This window comes from Grampus griseus, assembly GCF_964374135.1.
Source record: "Grampus griseus genome assembly, chromosome: 13".
Lineage (NCBI taxonomy): Eukaryota > Metazoa > Chordata > Mammalia > Artiodactyla > Delphinidae > Grampus > Grampus griseus.
The window spans coordinates 67,498,268-67,525,683 of record NC_139007.1 but is presented as its reverse complement, the minus strand read 5'-3'; the positions used below and the strand labels follow the sequence as shown (position 1 = coordinate 67,525,683).

The 27,416-nt window shown below is 39.9% G+C and overlaps 1 protein-coding gene across 1 annotated transcript in view; it reads right to left on the bottom strand.

Moving 5' to 3' along the window:
• AIG1 (androgen induced 1) overlaps nt 1-27,416 on the bottom strand; it is a 234,085-nt gene that overhangs the window by 3,997 nt on the left and 202,672 nt on the right. The window contains exon 5 of the mRNA XM_082669113.1: nt 3,275-3,438. Within this exon, the coding sequence (XP_082525239.1) occupies nt 3,275-3,438 (164 nt within the window). The remainder of the gene's footprint in view (nt 1-3,274; nt 3,439-27,416) is intronic.

The following is a 27,416-nucleotide window of genomic DNA, read 5'->3' as shown; positions in this document are numbered from 1 at the left end:
TCTTTTCTTCCATTTATTTTTTTAAAAAATATTTATTTATTTTGGCTGCGTTGGGTCTTCGTTGCTGTGTGCGGGCTTTCTCTAGTTGTGGCGAGTGGGGGCTACTCTTCATTGCGGTGCGTGGGCTTCTCATTGCGGTGGCTTCTCTTGTTGCAGAGCATGAGCTCTAGGTGTGTGGGCTTCAGTAGTTGCAGCACGTGGGCTCAGTAGTTGTGGCACGTGGGCTCTAGGGCACACAGGCTCAGTAGTTCTGGCTCGTGGGCTCTAGAGTGCAGGCTCGGTAGTTGCGGCTCACGGGCTTATTTGCTCCGTGGCATGTGGGATCTTCCTGGACCAGGGCTCAAACCTGTGTCCCCTGCATTGGCAGGCGGATTCTTAACCACTGCACCACCAGGGAAGTCTGAGTTACTTTCTTTTAAAAAGAGCAAGTGCTTCATTGTTAATTTAGCCTATTTTAAGGGCTTTTTGTTCATAGTTCCTATCAGGCTGATATGTTTTGTTATTTTATAAGCTAGATCCATGATTCTGAGTAAAATTTCTGAGCTCTCATGTGTCTGGGTTTCCAATGGTGATGTTTTACTAGAAATAACAGAGGATTGAACATCAGTCAGAAGGTGTTGACTTTGCAACCACTTATTTTGGTGGGTCACTTATTGCTGGGCCTCAGCTGCCTCTTAGTAAAAAGAAAAATTGGCATAGATGGTTTCTAATCTAATTTTTGATTCTAAGATTCTGTAATAATGTGATTTTTTATTTTGAAGTTGAAGCCAACATAACCAAAGGAAGGAAACTGAGCCATTAAAAATCTGTAAAGATGGATCCAAGGAAGGGGGCTCAAATGTGGTATTCCTGCTCCTTGGGGGGTTTTATTTGGGGTGTAATAAATGTACTCAGGATTGTAATACTGTACTTGATTGTAACCAGTTCCTTCTAATACACACACACACACATGCACATACAGAAACGACTGCTTTTAATCAACAGTTTCAAACTCAACTACCTACAGAACCAAGCCACTGTAAGGGAGCAAAATGGCCTGGTGAGAACTAGGGAAAATTAAAGGGCCATCTAACGGGGGCAACTGATAGTTCTAATCCATTGTTGCCAGAAGAGGATAGTGGGCTTGGTGTTGCCAGATGTTAAAATACTTGATTAGCTGAGAAATCTGGCCTCTATGTGAAATCTCCCAATTTTTAAATGTTGGTTCAGGGGGCTTCCCTGGTGGTGGAGTGGTTGAGAATCTGCCTGCTAACGCAGGGGACACGGGTTCGAGCCCTGGTCTGGGAAGATCCCACATGCTGCGGAGCAACTAGGCCCGTGAGCCGCAACTACTGAGTCTGCGCGTCTGGAGCCTGTGCTCCGCAACAAGAGAGGCCGCGATAGTGCGAGGCCCGCGCACCACAATGAAGAGTGGCCCCCGCTTGCCGCAACTAGAGAAAGCCATCGCACAGAAAGACCCAACACAGCCAAAAATAAATAAATAAATAGACTTGTGTTAAAAAAAAAAAAATGTTGGTTCAAAAACAAAAATCCTATGTAGGCCTAACAAAACTTTTTGGCAGGTAAAATTTGGAGGAGGCCATCAGTTTGCAATCACTCTCATAAACAAAAAAAATGCACTTGACACAAAACATCTGCCTCTGGGGAATTAACTGGATGGTTCCATGTAGATAAAATTAATCTCTACATCTGAAATGAGTTACAAAATGTTAGTCAACTTTAACTCATGTTATTAAGAGAATGGCACAGATTAAATTGGACAGATCATTAAAAAAAAAACCAACGAAAACCTTAGCTTCACTATTCATTTTTAATGTCTAACTTAAACCTGCTAAAAAGTAATATTCTATTAATCTAGACTGGATCTTTTCTCTCCTGGTTTTCAGGCAATCTTCTCTTAGAAGTAGTAGAACATAATGAACGTTGGAATCGAGCTAATCAAGGGGAAACAGGAGTCATAGGACTTCCTGAATAACATAGATTGGACACATTAGCTTAAATTTAAATATGGCCTTTCTCCCAAGAAACTGAGAAAAGTTTGTATTTTGTTTTGAAAATATTTTTGTAAATTAACTAAATATTTTTATAAGTTATCTAATAGAGAAAGATTACAATTCCCATTGAACATAGAAGAAAATTATTAAAAGACTAATTTCTGGTCCCCCAAGCTGTAGCCTGAATTGGTAAAATATTTAACACTTTTTCTAATAGACCACTGCCTAAAATCAAGCCAGTTACTGAGAAAGGAAACCCTCAAATTCCTCTGGGCCACTTAACATTGGCTAACACCTTGATGCATCCAGTCCTAGAAGATCCATGCACAGAACAAGTCCAGTTCAACAACATGCAATGACTGTGTTTTATTTGTCTAATTAGATCAACTTCCTGGCATAGTATTTGGCACAAAGTAGGGTGCTCAATGTTTGTGAATTACCGATCATTTGCAGGTGATGTCTACAATGTTGTGACTGTATCGGAGGCGATACCCAGAGCTCTCTAAAATCCCCAGACCATCTTGCCTTTGGATGTAGTTTCATGCAGCACTCAAATCACTACATATCTGTGCTGTCGTTTTTTCCACCTTCCCATTTTTATGTTATCTGACATACACTTTGGATAAGTTTTGTTTTGCACTGCTGGGGTAAGATTACGTGCCTTGCCAAGATGGAGGCTCTGCCATAAATAGAAACAAAAGGGAAATCAAATCATAGGTTAAGAGAGTTTTTGGAGCAATGAAGTATTACCCTTTACTGCCCGTCCCTCTTTGCCACCTTCAAGTCTTGAATGTGACAGTCGCTGCTTCATCACACTTGCCAGAGGTATTCTGTGCTGCTGAGAGTTCTGGCAGAGTGGTGGCAAGCCCTCTTGCAAGCTGCTGCCCCCACGCGAAGGATGATGTAAGAAGTGGAGATCTGGGTGATTTCTAATGAGACTGTTTGGTTACATTTAATCATTTGTCTATTTCACCCGGGGGTCCCTTTAGCTACGGCAGTGTTTTGTTAATCAGAGTGAACTTCCTAAATTTTTATTTTCTGCTAACACTACATTTCTCCCTATAAAATTTTATAGACATGCTTCTTTTGTCTTAGATTTGGATGTTTTACTAGCTAATATGACAAAGTGAGTAATAAACCTTTCAGGTAACTGCCAGCAGTTATAAAAATGAAACTCTTCATAAGGGATCCTGTGCTACAGTGGAATTTTCCATCCGTCTCTGCACACACTCTTTTAGGCAGCAATTCTTTTGTTTTATGCTCCCCCAAACAATACTTACTTCTCTGTGTATCCCAGATATAGCTGTTCAGAACTTCTCCCAGCAGGTACAAAAAGTTCATTAAGATGGTTGTAGACCCAAAGAAGAGGATTCTGGCTCCTGGGCCAATGTGTTCCAGGAAAGGGTACACCCACATCCCCGTTACATGATGCACCCAACACACCCTGCAGTGGAATCCGAAAGGAGACAGAGACAGGAGTTACTCTCATGTCAGATTTTAAAGCTGCTGATATAACAAATACAGACCCCCTACTACAAACATCCTTCAGCAATGCCAGTCGCCGTTTGCTTCTGATACTCCGCAACATCCCAGGTGTCTGTCAGCTGATAAACGGATGAGCAGAATGTTGTATACACATACAATGGAATAATATTCAGCCATAAAGAGGAACGAAATTTTGATACATGCTACAACATGGATGAACCTTGAAAACTTAATGCTAAGTGAAATAGGCCAGACACAGAAGGAAAAATATTATATGACTCTATTTATATAAGATACTAGAATACCAAGAATACTTCATAGAGATGAAATGTATAATAGAGGTTACCAGGGCCTGGGGGGAGTGGGGAATAGGGAATGATTATATATGGTACAGAGCTTAAGTTGGGGATAATGATAATATTTTGGGTATAGATAGTGATGATGCTTATATAACAACGTGAATGGATTCAATGACACTCAATTGTACCCTTATAAATGCTTCAAGTGATAAATATTATGTTGTGCTATGCATATTTTATGACAATAAAACATTTCCATGGGGTGGAAATTAGGAAAAAAATATCTAAAAATTTCCTTGGTGGAGGGAGTCAATAATGAAAGAAAGATTGAGAAACACTGCTGTAGAGGGGAGAGGCACTCATTAAGCCCATCCAGGTCACCTTGACTAATTGTCCAAACTAAAAGATTTTTACCAAAAGAGGAAGCCAAACTAGTCACAATTAAAAACAAAAACCAAAAAAACTGAAGCATTTGTGAGAATCAACAGAAGTTAAGTTGAACTACCCTAAAGGATTCTGATGCATCGTATTTTGTTTGTCCGTATGTTACAGGCAGTTTTATTTTCCTAATCTTGTCCTAATCTTGTCTTGTAAGGAGGTGTTGTGCACCCATCAAAGGGCTTATTAATTTCTATGGAGATAATATGCAATATACCCAAAATGTAATATCACAGAGCTGTAAATGATTTTGCAAACCAACGTATAAAATTATAATCTGACTCACTGTAAACTGTTTCCTCAATTAGGCAAATTAGGAGTAGTTCTAATTATGAATGCTAGTTATAGTTTTACACTTGTTCCTGGCTTTCTACTTTTGTTCTACTTGAACGAAACTTTCCTTGGCAGCTTTTGGTAACGTCTCTGATGCCAGGCCGCTATTCCTCAGAAGTTGTTTGCAATGCACTTTTGGTCTGTATGGAATCATCTTATAATACTGAATAGATATAACAACCATAGCCACATCCCATCTATCTGTAGAGGACTCCTAAATTCATATCTCCAGCCTGATCTCCAGAGTTCCATACTCAATTGTCCACTGCACATCTCCGCTTGGAGGATGCATCTCCAAGCTAACGTTTCCATGATGTACTCACCATTCCTGCATCCTAATTCCTGCATATCTGCCCCCCCCCCGTCATCCAAAAGCAAACATATGTCTCCCACATCCTTCCCTTCTTAAATCAATGACTACTACCTTACTCCAGCAATTGCTTGAGCCAGAAAATATAGGGTCATTTTTGACATTTTTTCTCAAAATCCACATCCAATCAATCCATCCTTAGATCCTATTGGCTCTACTTTCCAAATATACTCCAAATATCTACTTCTCACCATTGCCACCACTGCCATCTGGGCTCAAACCATCATCACCTCTCACCGGCACCACTGCAATCTCTTCTTGACTCAGTTTTCTCCTTGCTACAGTTTATGTTATAGCCCATTCTCATTGCAGCATCCAGGCTGCTCTGAATTAAAGTCAGGTCTTGCCACTACTTTGCTCCAAGTAGCTTTTCTCTCTCAACTGAGTATAAGCAAGAGTCCCTAGATGGTTCTTCAAGGCCCTGCCTAAGCAGGCTGGGCACTTTTCTGACTTTTCTCCTACTAATCTCCCCCCTCACTCACTCCACTCCAGCCACAGTGACTTCCTGCTCTTCCTTGAGCACACAAAACATGCTGTATTTGTTCCTGTGCCCAGAACATTACTTCTTACTCCCATCTCCCCCAGTTTTCCCAGGGCTCCCTTGTGTCTTTTAGGTTCTCCTCTATGTCCTTTGTCAGCAAACCTTTTCTGTAAAGGACCAGTTAGTAAATATTCTCAGTTTTGCAGGCCTTACTGTCCCTGTCACAACTCTCAGCTCTGCCATTGCAGTGTAAAAGCAGCTGTAGACTGTATGTAAACAAATGATATGGTTGTGTTCCAATAAAACTTTATTTATAGACATTGAAATTTGAATTTCATATAATTTTCACATGTCTTGAAATATTCATCTTCTTTTGATTTTTTCCAATCATTAAATAATGTAAAAATCATTCTTAGCTGGGTCATAAAAGAACAAAAAAAAACAGACGGTGGGTGGACTGGATATGGCCCACTGGCTGTAGTTTGCTGCTCCCTAATTTAAGTAGTTCTTTGTATGATGGCCAACAGGCACGTGAAGAGGTGCTCAACATCACTAATCAGGGAAATGCAAGTCAAAACCACAAAGAGATATCATCTCATACTTGGTCAGAATGGCTATCCTCAAAAAGACAAGAAATAATAAGTGTTGGTGAAGATGTAACGAAAAGGGAACCGTAATATACGTTGGTGGGAATGTAAGTTGGTGCAGCCACTATGGAAAACAGTATGGCAGTTCCACAAGAAATTAAAAATAGAACTACAATATGATCCAGCAATTCCACTCCTGGAATTATACCTGAAAAAAATGAAAACACTAATTCATAAAGATATATTCACTCCAATGTCCATAGTGGCATTATTTGCAGTAGCCAAGATACGAAAACTATCTTAAGTGTTCATCAACAGATGAATGGATAAAGATGTGGTATATATACACAATGAAAAATTACTCAGCCATAAAAAAAATGAAATTTTGCCATTGCAACAACATGGGTGGACCTGGAGAGAATTATGCTTAGTGAAATAAATTAGAGAAAGACAAATACTGCATGTTATCACTTATATGTGAAATCTAAAAAATACAACAAATGAGTTAATATAATAAAACAGAAACAGACTCACAGATACAGAGAATGAACTAGTGGTTACCAGAAGGGAGAAGTGTGAGGGGAGGGGCAAGATAGGTGAAGGGGATTAAGAGGTACAAACTACTAGGTACAAAATAAGCTACAAGGATGTAATGTACAACACAGGGAATATAGCCACTATTTTATAATAATTTTATATGGAGAATAATCTATAAAAATATCAAATCACTACGTCATACATCTGAAACTAATATGATATTGTAAGTCAACTATACTTCAATTTAAAAAAGTAGTTCTTTTTATTTCACAAAGGACCTTCATGCACATTATCTTACTTAGTCTTCTCAGCAATCCCAGATATAGCATGTCATCCTCATTCTACTGAGGTAAAAATCAGAGTTTATAGAGTATAGTCAGAATATGTCAGAACTGACAATGGAAATGTAAAATTCTCAGGTTAGGGAAGTGGATAGCTATTCTGAGTATGTAATCCCCCTTAACTTATTCAAGCACTCTATGAAGTATGATTATCCCCATTTCACAGATAAAGAAACTGAGACTAAAGAACTTGTCTTTAAAAATGGCAAAGCTGGGAAAGGAATGCACACCTGATTTCTTTTCTCCTGCATGGACTTGCTTCTTTACATGAGGCATTTAATATTGTCTCCAAAAACAAAGAGAAGGTTTTCTTTTCTTTTCTTTTTTTTTAAGTTGTTTTGACTTAGTAAGTCATCATACCATCTCAGATATAGAAGTCCTGTTATGTGGGGTTTCACCTGGATTGGTGTGAGTGATGCACCCACTTGTCTTAACAGGTTGTGTGCTTTCACAATGTGTTTGCTTGATATAATCAGGGCTCAATTTTCTGCACAAAAATGACTCACGGCCTTGCTCGTCTATTTGTGGAGAGTTCTCAGTTCTTGGTTGACTTTCAACTTCGATCTCATTCTAAGACCTTCTCATCTTAGTGCCCAAACAGCTTATGCTTAAGGTAATGATGTCAATTTAAATTTTAGTCTAAAAAAACTGATAACCATAGTGTGTGTGCATGTGCATACCTATATATGCATATGCTATGGTACTACGAGACTTCCGGGGTTGACTATGTTATTAAGTGTACCTCCAATTTCATTCACTTGAATGTGCAATTAAGAATGAAATTTATTGGGCCTCCCTGGTGGCGCAGTGGTTGAGAGTCCGCTTGCCGATGCAGGGGACACGGGTTCGTGCCCCGGTCTGGGAGGATCCCACATGCCGCGGAGCGGCGGGGCCCGTGAGCCATGGCCGCTGAGCCTGCGTGTCCGGAGCCTGTGCTCCGCAACGGGAGAGGCCACAGCAGTGAGAGGGCCACATACCGCAAAAAAAAAAAAAAAAAAAAAAAGAATGAAATTTATTAACGCCTCCTGTCTGAGTTGTGCTGCACACTAGGGATACAGAAGCAAATGAGGCAAGGGTGATTCTTGTTCTCACGCAGTACAGTCTAACGAGGAATACAGATACTCACAGAGAAAACACAAGTGTAGTAAGAATTAGGGTAAGTGTAGGAGTGTCATGGGGGCACAGGGATCATTCTCTGCTTTTTTGTGAACCTTACACTTACCATTAGGCTTTCTTTCTCTTGTGTATTCACCTTCCTTTCAAACCAGTTTTTTCACAGCTGATGAATATGCTCAAATGCTTCTCATTCAAACACAATCAAAAAGCTTCCATCAACTTCACAAATACTGCTCTCTATGTCTCCTTCTCTTCAAAGACAAACTTCTCCAGTGAGTCTGCACTCACTGATTGCTGGTCTGTACTCTGCACTCCTCCTCCAACAGCCTGGCTTCTTTTCTTATGCTTCACCGAAACGTATCAGCTCTTCGACCTCAATTTCTCCTGTTTTCTTCCTACCTTGTTGGCTGCTCTCCTTGGTTTCCTTTCTAAGTTCACCCTTTACTCCAGCCATTAAACGTTGAAGTTCCTAAGGATTGGCTTTTAAACACTCTTCTCATATTATGTCTTCTGGGTTGATAAGTTCTTCCATGTTCAATGCTGCATGTCTACCACCTATACAGATATTCCACAGATCTATGTCCTAATCCAGATTTCTCCTCTGTTCCAGAACGGTTGATCAAATAGTCCTCAGAAGATCTCATTTTACACATCTATAATGGTACCTCAAACTCCATACAGCTACAGCCAAAGTCATGCTTTTTTCCAACAAGCTTGGTCCTCCTCTGGTATTCCATTTCATTCAATGGTACTATCATTCATTCAGTTTTGTAACTCAAGCCTGGGGTTCACCTTTGCTGTGTCCATCTCTTTCACCACATATATATTCAGTCCATTACTTTGTCTTGTTAAGATCGTCTCACACATCTTTCTAAAAGGCAGTTTTTCCCATCTCCATGAACAACATCTTAATTTGCGTTGTGATCACCTCTGTCTAGAGTAGCGTAATAGTTTCTAGTTTGTCTCTGCATTTACTTTTGCCTCCTTCCAGTTCATTCTCATAAGCACCAGAGTGAGTGTTTCAAACTAGAAACCTGACACATATGCCAGCTTCAAACATGTTATTGGCCTTCCATTGCTCTTTTTCAAAGCCGCTTTTTTTTTTTTTTTTTTTTTTGCGGTACTCGGGCCTCTCACTGTTGTAGCCTCTCCCGCTGCGGAGCACAGGCTCCGGACGCGCAGGCTCAGCGGCCATGGCTCACGGGCCCAGCCGCTCCGCGGCATGTGGGATCTTCCCGGACCGGGGCACGAACCTGTGTCCCCTGCATCGGCAGGCGGTCTCTCAACCACTGCGCCACCAGGGAAGCCCAAAGACCCCCTATTTTTAATGAAGCCTAGGGTGCCCTTCATAGAGTTGGCTTCTACCTGTCTCATACGCCCACCTCCTACCTTGCTCCTCTTACACTGGCTTTCATTTGGTTCCTGGTTCCTTGATTTTACCACGTTCCTTCCTGCCATGTGGATTTACACATGCTTCTGTTTCTGCCTATGCTGTTAGTTATCCACTCTTTAGACTCATTAAGTTATATTTCTATTTTATAGCTTAGCTCAACTATTATAACTAACCAGTCATCACATTGGAAAGTTTTCCCTGATCTGCTAGAGTAGGTCAGATTTTATACATTCTTATAGAACCATGAATCTCTTTTATTTTTTAAGCTCTCCTTTTATTAGTACTTAAATTTGATTGATATCTTCATTTGCATAATGGTTCTCCCCTTCTAGCATATCTAAGTTCTGTGAGGTGAGGGACTGAATCTATTTCTACATATCATTGTATCCTCAGTGCTTACCACAATGCCTGTTACATAGCAGGAGAAGGAATAAATGAATAACGTAGCATTTAAGCTGTGATGCGAAGGATGAGTAACAGTTAGTTGAACAAAGGTGGGAGGCAAGAACTTTCTAGTCAAATGGAACAGTATGTCCAAAGACATGAAAGCAAGGGTGAATTCCCAGATGTTCAAGAAGAAACCATTCTTACTGAAATCAAGGGAGAGGGCATGAGGTGCAGGCAGGTGCCAAACTGTGGGTGGCTTTTTAAGCCATGGTAAGAATTATGGACTCTGTCCTAGTGTGGACAACTGGAAGTCTTTGAAGGGTATTAAATAAATATGAAACAGATCAGATTGACCTGGAAAACAATTGTATCAGAAACGGTGGTGGCCAGGTCTAGAATGGTAGCATTGGGAATGAAAATTAGTTGGTAGATTTAGACCAGTGTCCATCAAAAACTGTAGGTCATAAGCAGTTGCATGCTGTATATATGGTCAGGAGAGCTGGTATCTTTAGGATGTTTCCAGGCTTGTTAGTGGGTGGCTTAAATTCATGGTGGGAGTATTTATACCAAAAACTGCCAAATGCTACATATCTGGCTCTCCTTGCCTCGCCTCCAGAAGAGCTGGTTGTTAAACACTTGCCAGTAACCCACTGGTTACTAGCATTTTAAAAAGCAACAACAGAAGAAAACATAATAGAAAATATCAGAAAGCCTTGCACATAACGATGATAAATTTTTTTTTCAGAACTTCAGTTTCACTTGTATGTGTGTGTATGTGTGTGTGTGTGTGTGTGTGTGTGTGTGTGTGTGTGTTTGTGTGTGAGTGCACGCGCGCGCGCACATGCTGGTTGGGTCATGATGCAAAGGATGTTTCATTTATTTACAGTAAAATTAGTTTGAAAGGCACTGATTTAGGAAATGGAATTAAGAGAACTTGGTGATTGATTGGATTTAGGCAATGAGGAAACTGAGATGAGTTAAGGATTAATCATAGATTCCTGGCTTGATTAACTGGGTGGAGAGTGTTGCCATTTCCTGAGATAGGGAATGCTGTCAGAGAGCTGATTTGGGGGGATGATGAATTCAGTTTGGACACGTTGAGTTTGAGGCATCTGTAAGATATCCAAGTGGAGATATCTTGAAAGCAGTTACATGGGTTTGGACTGTAGAGAAAGGACTGATGCGGCAATACAGATATTGGGTTCACTGGCAAAAAGATGGTGGTTGAGGCCATCAGAACAGATTAAGGTAGAGTAAACAGTATGAAGGAAGTATGTCCATAAGAGAGCCCTGAAAAAGATCAAGATTTAAGGGGTAGTTTGAGGAGGATGAGGTTAAAAAGAAGCTGAAAAAGATGGGCTAGAGACATGGAAGAAAGACAGAAGTGTAGTGTCTTGAAGCCAATGGACAAGTGGTTCCAGGGTAGAGTAGGCATCTATTATCACAGTATCTTTGAGAATTGAGAATAATTAGAAAACTGACTTTCCAGCTACAAAGTGGAAGCAAGAAAAATTTCAGATTCCAAGTGGTATGTGTATCACTGAAATCTACTTTGTTTGACTAGGTATAAATGACAAATATTTTTTACAGATCTTTTCCTGTAATTGATATCTAGTCTCATAGCATTGTGGTCAGAAAAGATACTTGATACGATTTCAATTTTCTTAAATCTACCAAGGCTTGATTTGTGACCCAAGATATGATCTATCCTGGAGAATGTTCCATGAGCACTTGAGAAAAGTGTGTATTCTGTTGTTTTTGGATGGAATGTCCTATAAATATCAATTAAGTCCATCTTGTTTAATGTATCATTTAAAGCTTGTGTTTCCTTATTTATTTTCATTTTGTATGATCTGTCCATTGGTGAAAGTGGGGTGTTAAAGTCCCCTACTATGATTGTGTTCCTGTTGATTTCCCCTTTTATGGCTGTTAGTATTTGTCTTATGTGTTGAGGTGCTCCTATGTTGGGTGCATAAATATTTACAATTGTTATATCTTCTTGGATCGATCCCCTGATCATTATGTAGTGTCCTTCTTTGTCTCTTGTAATAGTCTTTATTTTAAAGTCTATTTTGTTTGATATGAGATAAATAGTAAGTAAAGAAAAATTGCCCTTGTCAAGCTCAGTAGCTCTTTCTGTCCCATGGCCAAATTTCATCCTATCATATAGACCATGAATTGCGGTGGTCACTGGAGCCCTTGAGGAGTTGTAGTAAGGGGGAAATATCACCCTTCCCTTTTTTGGCTCTGTCGCCCTTGTTCATCCTAGATAGACACATGTACCTATCTTACCTCAGATAACCTTTCAGTTCTTAAGATTAGTTTATTTGAAAGAGGATTGAAAAACTGATTTTATTATTCACATTTAGATAAGGAGCTAGGCTATTTGACAGCTGGGCTATTAGCGCAAAAGACACAGGACACAGACTCATATGCAGTAGCAGCTAATAGCTAACGACATTGAATTCTTAGTGACAGGCACGGTGCTCAGTGTTTTACAAGAGCAAATCTTTGGGGAAGGGATTATATTAGTACCATTTTACGGATGAAGACACCAAGGCTCTGAGAGGGTCAATAAGTGGAGAAGCGGAGATACCCACCTGAGTGGTTTCGCTCTTAGCCTGTATGCCAGGCTCCCCTTGTGCTCTGAAGACTAGGATACAATGGATGGGAACAGCTGTTAATGTGCTCGGAACCAAAAGTATGATCCAACTTTGAAATCTCTCTGTAAATTTTTTTCTTTTTTTCCCCATGGAATATAAAAGCAACTCGTGCTCAGTGTAGAAAATGTGTGAGATGTAGAAATTTTACCAGATGTAAGATAAATCAGTTTTGGTGACGTTTTAACACAAGACTGAGTCTCTTATAAAACTCAGAAATCGAATTTTACAATGTCTCCCAAGGGGAGAAAAGCGACTGCAGGGATAAAATGATTAAACACTTCCTTCAGAGAAAGCTCTGACTTACCTCTTAAGAAACAGTCACATCATACGTGCAGTTAGCCTACTGGAATTTACGATTCTGCTTGGCAGGCAATGAGCCTGTGCCCCAAGGTGGGGTTAGACAAAGGATGTGCATCAGCTTCTTGCCCAGTGGATTCTGTGTGTCTCACATGGTACCTCCCACCTGATGCTTCTGAAGGACTTTTCAAGGGTAGTTTGGACCTTTGGCTCAAATGCTGACTTTAGACCTAGCCCTCTCTTTAGATCTAACTGTCTCATTTTAGGGCCAATCTAAAGGCCCCTTGGACATCTCCTGAATATTGATTGCATGGAGACTGGTTCTTGCTACATTTCTGAGAATCTAGAATTCTGAAGTGTTCTGGAGTTCATGTACTCACCAATTTACTCAACAAACATTTCTTGAGTCCCCACTGTGTGCCAGGTGGGAGCAAGCAGCAGTCGGGGTGCAAAGGTGTGCCCTTGAGGAGGAGTGCCAAGTTTCCCACTGAAAAGGCTGTAGGTCCCAGGGAATATGACAAAGGACATTTGTCTAGAAGAGAACAGGGCTCTGAAAACGGGGCTCAAAAAACTCTCCTTGGTGATGTGTATGGTGGTGCTAGAGAATTAAAGTGTTAATTCACAGGCAAATACCAGATGGAGGCTTCCCATCTGAAGCAGTGCTGAAACATCCTCTAGCTCAGTTACAGACATAATTTTAGAAGCTACAGACATAATTACATAATTCTTCATTTACTGCAGGTTTAATAGAGTATTCTTCAAGACAGTCTTTTAAGGTAAAATCATAATTTAAGATTCATCAAAGTCTTTTTTCAATGTTCTCCTTAGAGCTAGCCCAAATTTATAGAACCTGGGATGTATCTATACATGGAGCAAGGTTTATGGGTGCAGACACATGGGGCCCTGTGCTCAGAAGGGCCTCACAGTTGGCTTAATGCTCTGCTGTCACCATCTTGAAATTCGTAACAATTTTTGAACAAGGGGCTCCACACTTTTGTTTTGCTCTGGACCCCACAAATTATGTAGCGGGTCCTGTTCATGGAGTTGTGCCATTTATACTTCAGACCAACTTCCAGATCGTCCACGTGGTAGTCCGGTCACCTTGGGTATTATTGAACTTCTTGAGCCTCGGTCTTCCCTTTGGTAAAGGATGTAAACAGTACTGCTTCCCTCAGAGGTATAGTTGTTAGATAGTGTGAAGTTCTGAGCACAGTCAACTTAGGTTAGACAAAAAAGCAAGCAAACCAAATAAACGAGTAAGCTTTCTAATGCTTCTCTTTATGCAGAAATATAGAATATTTTCCCCAACTTCTCATTCACAAAGATGTTTTCAAGGTTACTAGTCCCTCCACCCATCCCTGGGGAAGCAGGCAAATTGTGTGTGCCTCCCAGAATGAATTCCTGTAATGAGGTAATGAGGGGATGTGTTTTCTTCCTGATTCTAAATCACAAATATCAGAGTAATTTATCCACAAAGGCAGGCCAATAAGCTACCTCAGAATATTTTCCCACAGCAAATGTCCAGGCACACGTCTAAACTGGTTTCAAATGATTGGCCTCCTTTGGGTCCCACTTTCTACAGCCTACCTGGTCTTATGGTGATGTTGCCCTGGAGAGAATTCAATTCAAATTTCCCTTAATAAAATTCATGACTGGTTTTGCTTATTAACTTTAATCATTTGGATGGACCTTCTCAAAGCATACAGGTACCAAACATCAAGTTGACACATTTCTGAACACCATAGGGAACATGTGTTCTTTCTGGAGGGAGGTGGGAAGTGTGGTCAGCAAGGGATTGTTATGGCCCAAGCAATCATCAGAATTGGCTGCAGGAATGAGAAAGCCATGCGTTTAAACTACTACCTCTGGAAAAAGAGGAGGAAGAACACACTACACCCACAACTGAAAATCATAATTTTCCATATTTTGCCAAAATGACCTCGTGTCTCTCTAGCACATTTCATGCACCTCCCTCTCCTAGATTCTTATTTTAGGATTACAAACAATGTTTGGGTTATCCCTGCCATGACTACATCTTCTTTGATCCAAGCTCTCTCTAATTGCCAACCTTCTTTAATAAACAGCAACATTTCCAGACATTTCCTGAGCTCCTGCTTTGTGCCAGTGCCCTGTGTGCCAGTGCCCTGTGTCAAGTCATAGTGAGGCCATCTCTGCATTATTTGTCACATTTGTCCTCTGTGTGCTGCTTCTACAACTGCGAAATGTTTCTTTTATTTTTTTTCATTCAACAAATACATATCAGGGCCTGGATGTGTCAGACATGAATATAGCAGTATGTGAAGTAGATGTGGTCCCTGCCCTTGAGACAGGGTCCCAAGTCTAACAGTAACACAGACATTAGATGACACCTTAGTATTATGCGCGAGGGAGGAGTAATAGAGTCAATTACTATTTTTAAGCTGAGTTGTAGTGTTCATTTTTCAACTTCATTTTAATTTTTGTCCAAATTAAACTATCAAAAGTTCTATAAAGCTGAAGTTAAAAAAGCAGAAACTCTCTGCCCTATCCAACTGCAGCCCTTAGTCTCCTTGCCATGCCCCATCCTGTTCTCCAGAGGAAGCCACATTTCAACAATTTCAGCTGTTTCGTTTATCTTTAGTCCCATGTTTCTTAAAAATACCCATATATTGTTGTTTCTTGACTAATTTTAGATATTATCTTCTGACTTGCTAAGATGAAAGATATGGGTTCTGCTCTGTTACAACCTCTTTTCTCTTTTTTTCCAATTTTTGCCCACCAAATACATTTGTAACATATTTTGGGAAGCTGAATACGTTTTCAATATTTTTTTCCTTATGCTTTGGTGTTGTATCTAAAACCCAAATTCCTTGTGTTTTGTTATGGGAGTTGATGGTATTGAGTTTTACATTTAGATTTATGATGCATTTTGAGTTATTTTTTGTGAAAGGTATAAGGTTTGTGTCTAGATTCAGTTTTTTTCATAAGGACTTCTAATTGTCTCAGCACAATTTGTTGAAAAGGTATCGTTTCTTCATTGAATTACCTTTGCTCCTTTGTCAAGCATCAGTTGACTAGATTGCTACCTCTGGGCTCGCTCTCTATTTTGTTTCATTGATCTTTGTGTATATCCTTTCACTAAGACCACAGTGTCTTGATTACTGTAGCTTTATAGTAAGTCTTGACATCAGGTGGTGTCAGTTCTCCAATTTTCTTCTTTTTCAATATTGCATTGGCTATTCTGGGTCTTTTGCCTTTCAACATAAAATTTAGATCCAGTTTTTTATGTCCACAAAATAACTTGCTGGGATCTTAATTGGGCTTGTGTTGAATCTATAGGTCAAGCTGGTAAGAACTGACATCTTAAAAATATTGTGTCTTCCAATCCACGAACACTGACTCTCCCTTTACTTATTTACATCTTTTTTACTTCTTTCACAAGTGTTTTATAGTTTTGCATATAAATCTTGTACATATTTTGTTAGATTGTTATCTAAGTATTTCACTATTTTGATGCTAGTGTAAGTGGTATTGTTTGCAATTTCAAATACCAATTATTCATTGCTAGGACACAGGAAATCAATAGACCTTGTATTCAGTGACTAATCAGTTCCAGGAGTTTTTTGTTAATTCTTTTGGATTGTTTACATGGACAATCATGTCATCTGTGAACAAAAACAGTTTTATTCTTTCCCTTAATCTATATATATATTTTATCTTCTTTTCTTGTCTTATTGCACTAGCTAGGAATGATGCTCTAGGACTTCAGGAATCATTAGAGAGGACATCCTTGACTTGTTCTCAACATTAAAGAGAAAGCATCCAGTTTTTCACCATTAAGTATGATGTTAGCTGTGGGTTTTTTTGATAGATGTTCTTTTTTTTTTTTTTGGCGGTACGCAGGCCTCTCACTGTTGTGGCCTCTCCTGCCGTGGAGCACAGGCTCCGGACGCGCAGGCCCAGCGGCCACGACTCACTGGCCCAGCCGCTCCGTGGCATGTGGGATCCTCCCAGACCAGGGCACGAACCCGTGTCCCCTGCATCAGCAGGCGGACTCTCAACCACTGCGCCACCAGGGAAGCCCTGATAGATGTTCTTTATCAACCTCAGAAAGTTCTCCTCTATTCATACTTTGCTGAGTTTTCTTTTTTTTTTTTTTAAGTCATGAGTGGGTGTTGGCCTTTGTCAAATTCTTTTTCTGCATCTATTAATATCATCATACAATTTTTCCTGTTTAGTCTGTTGATGTGGTGGATTACATTAATTGATTTTTCAATGTTGACTGGCCTTGCATACCTGGAATAAATTCCACTTGGTCTTGGTGAATAAAACTTTTTATACACTTTTGGATTAGATTTGCTAATATTTTTGAGAAGTTTTACATCTATATTCAAGAGAGGTATGTGTCAGTAAGTTTCCTTCTTGTAATGTCTTTTTCTAGTATTGATATTGATGGCCTCATAGAATGAGTTAGAGGGTGCTTTCTCTGCTTCTATTTTCTGAAAGAGATTGTAAAGAATTGTCATCATTTCTTCCTTAAACATTTGGTAGAATTCACCAGTAAAATCCTCTGGGCCTGAAGCTTTCTGTTTTGGAAGGTTACTAAAAATTGATTTAATTTCTCTAGTAGACATAGGCCTATTCAGATTGTCTATTTTTCCTCTGTGAGTTTTGGTAAATTGGTCCATTTCATCTAGTTATTATCAAGTTTGTGGACACAGAGTTGTTCATAATATTCCTTAATTATTCTTTTAATGTCCATGGGATCAGTAGTGAGACTCCTCTTAAATTTCTAATATTAGTAATGTGTGTCTTCTCTGTTCTTTTCCTGGTTAACCTGGCTAGAGCTTAATCACTTTTACTGACCTTTTCAAAGAATTAGTTTTTGGTTTTATCAATTTCCAGTTTTCAATTTCATCTATAATTTTTATTATTTTCTTTCTTCTGATTGATTTTGGTTTAAATTTCTCTTCTTTCTCTAGTCTCTTAAAGTGGAAATTTAGGTTATTGGTTTTAGATCTATTTCTTTTCTAATACATGCATTTAATATTCTGAATTAACCTCTGAGCACTGCATTCTCTGAATCCTATAAATTTTGATAAGTTGTATCTTCACCTTCTTTCAGTTCAAAATATTTTAAATTTCTCTCGACACTTCTTCTTTGACCTGTGTAGTTTATTAGCATGTTACTTAAACTCCAAATATTTTGGGACCTTTTAGATATCTTTCTATTATTAATTTCTAGTTTAATTCCATTGTGGACTATGAACATATTTTGTATGATTTCTATACTTTTAAATTTAAGGTGTGTTTTCTGGCTCAGAATATTATCTGTCTTGGTGAATGTTCCATGTGAGCTTGAGTAGAATGTGTACTCTGCTCTTGTTGAATAGAGTATTCTATGTATGTCAATTTGATCAAGTTGATTGATGGTGCTGTTCAGGTCAACTATAGCCTTACTAATTTTTTGCCTCCTTGATCTATCAATTACTGAAAAACAGTTGTTGTAATCTCCAACTATAATAGTGGATTTGACTATGTCTTCTTGTAGTTCTATCAGTTTTTCCCTCACATGGTTTGATGTTCTGTTGTTAGAAGCACACATTAAAGGTTGTTATGTCTTCTTGGAGAATAAATCCCTTTATCATTATATAGTGCTTCTCCTTATCTGTGATAATTTTGTTTGTTTTGAAGTGTGCTTTGTCTGAAATAAAGATAGCTAAACCATTTTTATTTTGATTAGTATTAGCCTGTTAAATCTTTCTCCATCCCTTTACTCTTGGCCTATCTATGTCTTTATATTTAAAGTGGGTTTCTTGTAGGCAACACATATTTGGTTACTGTTATCTTTGTCTTTTAATTGATGTATTTAAACATTTACATTTAAAGTGATTATTGATATAGTTGGACTAATAACTGTTTGTAGTATCTATTCATTGTACTTGTTTTTTGTTTCTTATTTTCTTCTCCCTTGTTTCCATTTTCTCTGGTTTTAATTAGTATTTTATATGCTTCCATTTTTTCTTCTCTCTCAGAATATCAATTATACTTCTTTTTGCAAATTTTTTCTAGTGTTTCACATTCATAACTAATATAAGTCCACTTTCAAATATTGATTCCTAGGTAGTGCAGATACCTAATACAGGGTATTCTCACTTCCTCCTTTCCATCCCTTATAACTTCATTGTCATTCATTTCATGTATCCACATACATTGTTACTATTGTAATTTTGAGGAACACTTCTCTAATAGATCAATTAAGAGTAAGAAAAATAAATATTTTATTTCATCTTTACTTATTCTTTTTTCTGTTATTCCTTTCTTTATGTAGATCCAAGTTTCTGACCTTCTTGATTTTCTTTCTCCCTAAAGAATACCTTTTAACATTTCTTCTAGGACAGGTTTGCAGGCAATGAATTCCCTCAGTTTTTTTTGTTTTTTTTTTTTGTCTGAGAAAAATCTTTATTTTTCCTTCACGTTTGGACGATAATTTTGCTGGATGAAGAATTCTAGGTTGTTGGTTTTTCCTTCCAACATTTTGTAAACTAAGTCAATTCTAAGTAAAGCAATGGAAGCTATAGATAAATGAACACTGACCTCAGAATTTTTTTCTATTGCAAGACCTTAATTGCTTGCCCTAGCTTTTTCTCCTTCTGGTATTCAGTAAGTCCCCCAGTTTCTAGTCCTGCTGACTTTGAATCTCTCCCTTGAACTCATTCTTGTCTGTTCATTGGGAAAGCCCACATTTCCTCTATCATCCACCCCACCTGAAAGGTAAATGGATGCTTCCCAACAACTTCAAGCTGGAAACCTTCAACCCTTGATTCAGTTTAAATTTCTTCCATCTCAGTCCTGGGTCCTTTCCATTTCTGTCTCACCAGCCACACTCTTATCCAGTTCCATAGTAATTCCTACTCTCGATCTCACTGAAGTTTTCTTTTTAAAGTATTTTAAAATATATTTAATATCTGGCATAATTTTACATACCCCCACGTATTTTACATTTACTTGAGCCATTTATGATGAAGGTTAGTACTACAAGGGAAAGCCCTATAGAGCCCTGTGGAGATTTCATGAATTAAAATAGCTAAAATTAAAGCACTAAAGTCTTACCAGTTCATAAATGTTTTCAGATCTCCTAGTCTCTGGGAAGGAGAAAAGTAAATTAAATTAAGAGTTACAGTTTTTATTCTCTCCTGAGTAAGTGGCAGAAATGATGTTTTGGGAGGACTGAATAGAAAAATAATGTTAAGCCTTAGTAAATTCTTCTATTTGAATGACTGAATACCAGTTGACTTCTCCAGCGATCTCTGTTAGAACAAGCCAGGCTGCATCATAGAGCTCCCATGTGCTGCTGTGAACTCCAATAACTGATTCACAACCAATGGGAATGACACTTCCCAGTTACATTTATTTTTAAACAACAAAGACAGTGGGCAAATCCAGGTGTTGAGTCACTAGGAAAGATGAACACCTACACAAACACAACAAAAATCCAGAAGCAATTTTCTTTCCACAGTGTTATCCTTAATATGTTAAAAAGCTGATTTTTTTCTTCCCTAGTTTCACATTGCACTCTTCTTAGTTACAATCACAAACTTGTCTTTCATAAGATTCAGCACTATCCTGGTCATCATTTAGCTCTATTTGTCCCTAGAGCAATGATATGAGGCCACTGAAGGTCATTAATAGGACATAATATAAGATCAAAGGGACACTAGTCCCGCTTCATGGACAGCTGCTTAAAAGAAAACCTGAGGGGACAGCATGTCCTCCTTTGGTGTTGCACCCAAAGACCAGCTTCCTGACCTTACTGGCATTACCAATATTCTATTTCTTTTCATTAAGCAGTGACATGGTGAGTATTTGGATACTGTCTATGTTCCAAATGGGAATAAACAAAAGAAGGACTGCTACCATGGAAACCCACCTGATGGCCTTTGTGGTGAGCTCCTTGCTACTTGAATACATGCAAACTCCACACAATAAAGGGCTGATCAACATTAGGCATAAAGCTTCTCTGCAAGAGCACTGATTCTTAACTTTAATGAATGCCTTGGACACTGCAATCTGAGGCAGCATTATTCTTGTCCAACCTCATTATTAGATAAACACAGGGGAACTTGCACACAGGCCTACTAGAGAATGGACTTGAGGACACGGGGAGGGGGAAGGGTAAGCTGTGACAAAGCGAGAGAGAGGCATGGACATATATACACTACCAAACGTAAGGTAGATAGCTAGTGGGAAGCAGCCACATAGCACAGGGAGATCAGCTCGGTGCTTTGTGACCGCCTGGAGGGGTGGGATAGGGAGGGGGGGAGGGAGGGAGACGCAAGAGGGAAGAGATATGGGAACATATGTATATGTGTAACTGATTCACTTTGTTATAAAGCAGAAACTAACACACCATTGTAAAGCAACTATACTCCAATAAAGATGTTAAAAAAAAAAAAAAGATATACTTTGGATTGCAAAGCAAGAGTCAATTTAAGGCTATCTCCCACTATCTGTCTCTTGTAAAAACAAGCTACATAGTTTAAAGATGCATGCATTCAGAAATAAACTACTGAAAGCAAACTAGGAAGCTGGACCGTTGCCAGCTACATTTCAATAGATCAACCTCACTTGATCTGTATGTGTCCAATATTGCTTCCTCTACACAGTGCCTTCCTCAAAGGAAAATTAATTCAAAGGCTTGGAGCATACAATGTTTTAAAGGTTGCTGAATTTTATATGCATAAGCATTTTAAAGAGGGATTTATTTGGTTAAGTTCAGGGACTATCCCTATTAACTGACTATGCTAGTAAAAATTTTAATTTTCCATAATATTTAATATTTTGGGGGAGTATACATAGTCAAAATTTTAACTGAGTTAACAAAAGGAATAAAAAATTGAGTTAACAAAATTGATGGTACCCCATGGAGGGTATATCACTAGTAGTTTTCTTTCTTTTGAAAAAGCACTTTCACCCTTTCCAGTGTCAATTAAGAGTCTATCTCTCTAATGCTAGATTATATTTGAAATCCTGACTAGTACCCTATTCTTCTTTACCTGTTTTCACCTGTGTGAACAGCCTCTTGCCACTTTGATTTATATTCTAGAGACCTTCATTCAAGAATGGAATACCAAATGTGGACAAAGAAAGAGAATGGAAGAATTGATGAACTAATATTTCTGAAATATTAATTTCCAACTTTGATGGAAAATTTGTTCAGAAATACAAATAAATATGTTTTGAAAAACATTAATCACTCTAGTTCTCACTTATCAAGGGTGTGAAAATTTATCTCTGAGGAATTGCAACCGTCAGTGTGTTGGAAAGACAGCCATATTACTATCCTACCCCAGTTCTTATCGTCTTTGACCCTCATGGATTCACGGTTTTGAAAGTATGCATCACTCATTCATTCATTTATTCCTTCAAAATGTACTGAGCCCTGATTATGTACCAGGCATTGTCTGAGGCACTAAGGATCACATGGAGAATGTTGTAGTAGTTACTTCCCACCAGCCTGGCAGTGGTGCAGGGATGAGATTGCAGAGCAGTGCTGTGAGTGTTTTGATGAGTGACTGGGGGGATGCCATGGGAGGACTGGAAAGGGGCACCTAACACAGACCCAGAGTGTCAGGGATGGTTTCCTGTAGGAAGTGACATCTGATCTGAGACTCAAAGATAGACTGCATGTGGTAGTAAAGCCTGGAAGAAAATGGTCCCCATGGAGAGAATGATGCAAATGTCAGAGGTAACAAGAGACCAAGGGAGGTTTGGGGAACAAGAAGATAGTAGAACTGGCTTGTGCAGTTCTGGAGAAGAGGCAGAGCTCATGTTGAAAGGGTTTTGTGTGCCATAAAGTTACATGCCTGTGCAGCATTATTTTTGGTCTCAATTCAAATGGGTCCTCTCTGTGGCCTGACATCCTTCTGCTTCCCTGTTAGCTCTTCTCCCTTTAATTATGTGGATACCTTATACCTTCACATTTCCATCTTCAGCCAAAAAAGTGGAAATAATCCAAAAATGTCCATCAACTGATAAATGGATAAAAGAATTGTGGTATATCCATACAATGACATATTATTTGGCCATAAAAATGTCTGAAGTATGAATTTGTACTACAACATGGATGAGCCTTGAAATCACTGTGACAAGTGAAAGAAGGCAGCATAAAGACCACATTTTGTATGATTCCATTTATATGAAATGTCCAGAAGAGGCAAATGCATATAGACAGAGAGTAGATGAGTCATTGCTGGGCTCTGGGGGAAGAGGGGACGGACGGGACAGTGATTACTTAAAGGGTACAGGGATTCCTTTGGGGGTGATAAAAATGTTCTGGAATTAGGGTAATGGTTGCACAACTTGGTGAATATTCTAGAAACCGCTGGATTGTACACTTTAAAAGGGTGAATTCTATGGTATGTAAATTATATCTCTATAAAAAAACAAGGTAGAGGTGCAGATGAAACACGTTTGGCAATATATTGATAATTGTTGAACCTAGGTGATGGATAAGAGGGTTATATTATATTATTCTTTCTTTAGAAAACAAAACAAAAACTCCCTTCTTTGTCACCCACCTTTCTCCTTGCATTTAGATAATTTCATGTCACAATGAAAACAGAAATCAAGAGGTAACTTACTCAGCTTGTGGTCACCAAACCTTAACATTTGCTTACAGCCTTTCCTCATTCTTTCATTTCTGTGTTTTTGTTGTGTTTTTTTAAACATTTTTATTGGAGTATAAATTGTTTTACAATGGTGTGTTAGTTTCTGCTTTATAACAAAGTGAATCAGTTATACATATACATATATATATATATATCCCCATATCTCTTCCTTCTTGACAAACGTTTTGCACAAACATTATTCTAGGAGGTAGGGATACAGGAAAAACAGAAGCAGCCTAGCTCCCACCCTCAGGACATCCCCATCCAGTAGGAAAGCCAGATATCTAAGGAGTAATTCCAAATAAACAAGAAGCAGGAAGGAAGAAGCAGTACAGACCTAAACTAGATGAGGAATCAGGGAAGGTTTCTTGGAAGAAGTGATATTTAAGGTACAAATCCAAGGGCGGGTAGATAACCTCTCAGTAGGTTAAGGGGTTGGGCTGGAAATCAGGTGATCAGTGAGGGAAGAGCATGTGTGAATGCCTTGAGGCAAGAAAGAGCACGGCGCCCTCTGAGGGATGGAAAGTAGTGGAGTGTGGCTGGAGGGTGGAGGGTGGGAGGGCAAGGACGGGAAGAGGAGGTGGCACAGGCAGGCAGGGCCGGGATCTCACAGGGCCTCTAGAGAAATCCAAAAATTGTCATTAGTGCTCTGTTCAGATCTGATCAGGCCCCAGAGGGGTGAACAGCTCACAAGAAATTGTCAGCTGGCTGAAGAGACGTCAGATCAGGCCAAGTCCCTTCCATAGACACATTACCCCTAGCGTTCCTTGGTTACACAAAACCTCCAACTGGATGTACTAAACTTTAAAGCAAATGTATGCACAGAATTTCAGAAAGCATGTTATAAATAGCTGAGTACAGTGTGAAATGGTACCGTCACTTCTTCATGACCAGTTTTTCTCCATCTATGCGTGCAGCAAATGAAGGTCACAGGAAGAATCAAGAACTCACTGTTCTTTCCCTCAACAATGGCTCGGGCACAAGCAAAGGGGTCTCTGCTGGGGACGATAACCCCTGTGCCTGGTTACCTTCTGTTATTTATTGCCAAAGATAAGAGGACGTGATGGTAGGTATGGGGCAGAGGAAAGCCATGCGGACGGTGAACCCAGAAGAAGAGAGGTGTCTGTCCGAGAAGAATGCTGATGAGCGTAGCTCTGCTCCTACTGGCTGAGCTGGGGGATCTGGCATCACACCTACTGCCGTGATTCCGGCCGCTCCTGGGAAACACCATGCTCTCCTTAGTGAAGCTCCCTTGAACCTCAAGGCCACTTGTCACAGGTCCTGTTTGACCCCTTCAGTAACCAGCCGTGCATGCTGCTCTTCCAGCTGTGCCGTCCCTGGGCGCCTCTGGTCACACACTGCTGCGTGTACAGACTTGGGGTGATGCTGTCACCCACACGATGCCCATCTATGAGGGTTACGCATGCTCCATGTTATCCTGTTTCTGGACCGAGCTAGCTCATACTGGGAAGAATATTTCTAAAGGTTGTGAGAAAAAGATGTTCCAGCTTCACTACCACAGCAGAAATTGTACATGACATCAAGGAGGAGACGTGCTACCCCATCCTGGTTGTCAAACAGGAGCTAGTGCGGCTTTACTGTCCTCCCTGGAGAAGAGAACGGAGCTCCCCGACGTCAGCTGAGGCTCTCCAGCCGTGGGAGGCTCTGAGATCCGGGAGCTCTTTCCAGCCATTCTTCTTGGGCATGGAATCCTGGCATTCATGGGAATGCTTCCAATTCAACCTAAAGATGTGATGCTGATATTGGAAAGGACCTATATGCCAACACAATGTGCACCGTGTGGTCTGGTGGGATCACCAAGTATCTTGGTGTTAGTGACTATAGAACGCAAACAGATGCACAGCCCTGGAACCAACCACAATGACAATTAAGATGATCGCTCCTCTGAGTGCAAATATGGTCTCTGGCTGCTCCAGCTGATGTGGACTTGCAAGCAGGGCTCTGATGAGCCCGGCATTGGCCACTGCAAACACTTTTAAATGGACTGCTGGCAGATACACTGACTTTCTGTACGAGTTAGTTCACAAGTACAAGTTTGCCCTGGCAGAAGCACATATCTTATGTTAGATTCATCTATCCGAATATGTCTTTTCTTTTTTTTTTTGCGGTACGCGGGCCTCTGACTGTTGTGGCCTCTCCCGTGGCGGAGCACAGGCTCCGGACGCGCAGGCTCAGCGGCCACGGCTCACGGGCCCAGCCACTCCGCGGCATGTGGGATCTTCCCAGACCAGGGCATGAACCCGTGTCCCCTGCATCGGTAGGCGGACTCCCAACCACTGCGCCACCAGGGAAGCCCAGGGTAATTGCTTTTTAATTTCCCTGTATCCTCCAACAGACTGTAAGCTCCTGAGGACAGAGCCAAAGCTTTATATACTGTTTACCTCCTGCACTTAGCACCGTGCCTGGCGCATGGGAGGGACTCAATAAATAAACACCTGCTGCAGACAGTTAAGGAATTTCATCCTGAATCTACATGGACCTGGTTCTTTCAGAAGATGGGAGAATTAAAATATGATAATAATAATCAAACTAGTTCTTTCTCTTACTTTGAAAATTATTAGGGAAATGGGCCTACTTAAATGTATAAAGACAAAGTTTTGCATGGGTATTTTAGACCAAGTTCTCTTGCCATTTCCATTCTATCTCAAACAAAAGGTCTTTGGGGCTGTAAATTTCTTTTGACTCTTGGGGTATAAACTCAACTCTGGCGCAGATATCTCCTCATCTGAATTATTTTCAGTTGGTTTTCATTTTGTGTCTCCTGGGAGCCCAGCACTGCTGGGTGCTGTGGGAGATGCAATGCCGGGGAACACGCTTCTGCCCAGTTATTGCAGGCTGTGGAAATCATCTGCTGAAGGAGGGACTGGGATCACGGCAAATAGGTTTACGTAATCCCACCCATGCAGCAACCAGAGAATGTGTTCTGAGCCTTCAAAATACTGTTACATTGTCAAAGACATCGAGGAGGCTCTCCTCAGGGAAACGGAGAGGCTGTACTTGGGCTAATAAATGCATCTTTCCTCTACCTGGAATTTCTTATTGCCTGAACTGGGTCATCTCCCCAGGATCCCCTATAGGATGTTACTCTGGCAAGGTGCACAGACTGTGAGCTTCCTCCTACACGTCTATCAACGTCAGTTGGCAACTTAAATGAACCAGGCAAGTAGGAGAAGTGGCAATAAAGCTGAAATTCAACATCAGAGGAGGAGATGGTAGGAGTATCATAAACACTTTACATGGTTATTATTGAGCTAAGTGTAAGGTAGGTGTAAAATATATATACTTTAAAATTGTTTCCTTACTTTATCTGCTTGTATTTAAAACTCACATACTATCACGATTTCTCTTATTAAGCAATCTATCCTAAGAATGGTTTCTCTGACAATTTGATTGATGTGATATCTAAAGAGAATGGATTTGTATAAATCCTTAGAAAACTGTAGATGAAGAAGCTCTTTTTATTTTCTTGAAGATCATTTCAACTTTCTTTCTCTCCCTCTAGATAGTGAGGGGAGGGGATTTGGGTGGCAGACTTTGAAAGGATAAAGAAGATGTGGCACATATATACAATGGAATATTACCCAGCCATAAAAAGAAACGAAATTGAGTTATTTGTAGTGAGGTGGATGGACCTAGAGTCTGTCATACAGAGTGAAGTAAGTCAGAAAGAGAAAAAGAAATACTGTATGCTAACACATATATATGGAATCTAAGAAAAAAAAATGTCATGAAGAACCTAGGGGCAAGATGGGAATAAAGACACAGACATAGAGAATGGACTTGAGGACACGGGGAAGGGGAAGGGTAAGCTAGGACGAAGTGAGAGAGTGGCATGGACATATATACACTACCAAACATAAAATAGATAGCTAGTGGGAAGCAGCCGCATGGCACAGGGAGAGCAGCTCGGTGCTATGTGACCACCTGGAAGGGTGGGATAGGGAGGGTGGGAGGGAGGGAGACGCAAGAGGGAAGAGATATGGGAACATATGTATATGTATAACTGATTCACTTTGTTATAAAGC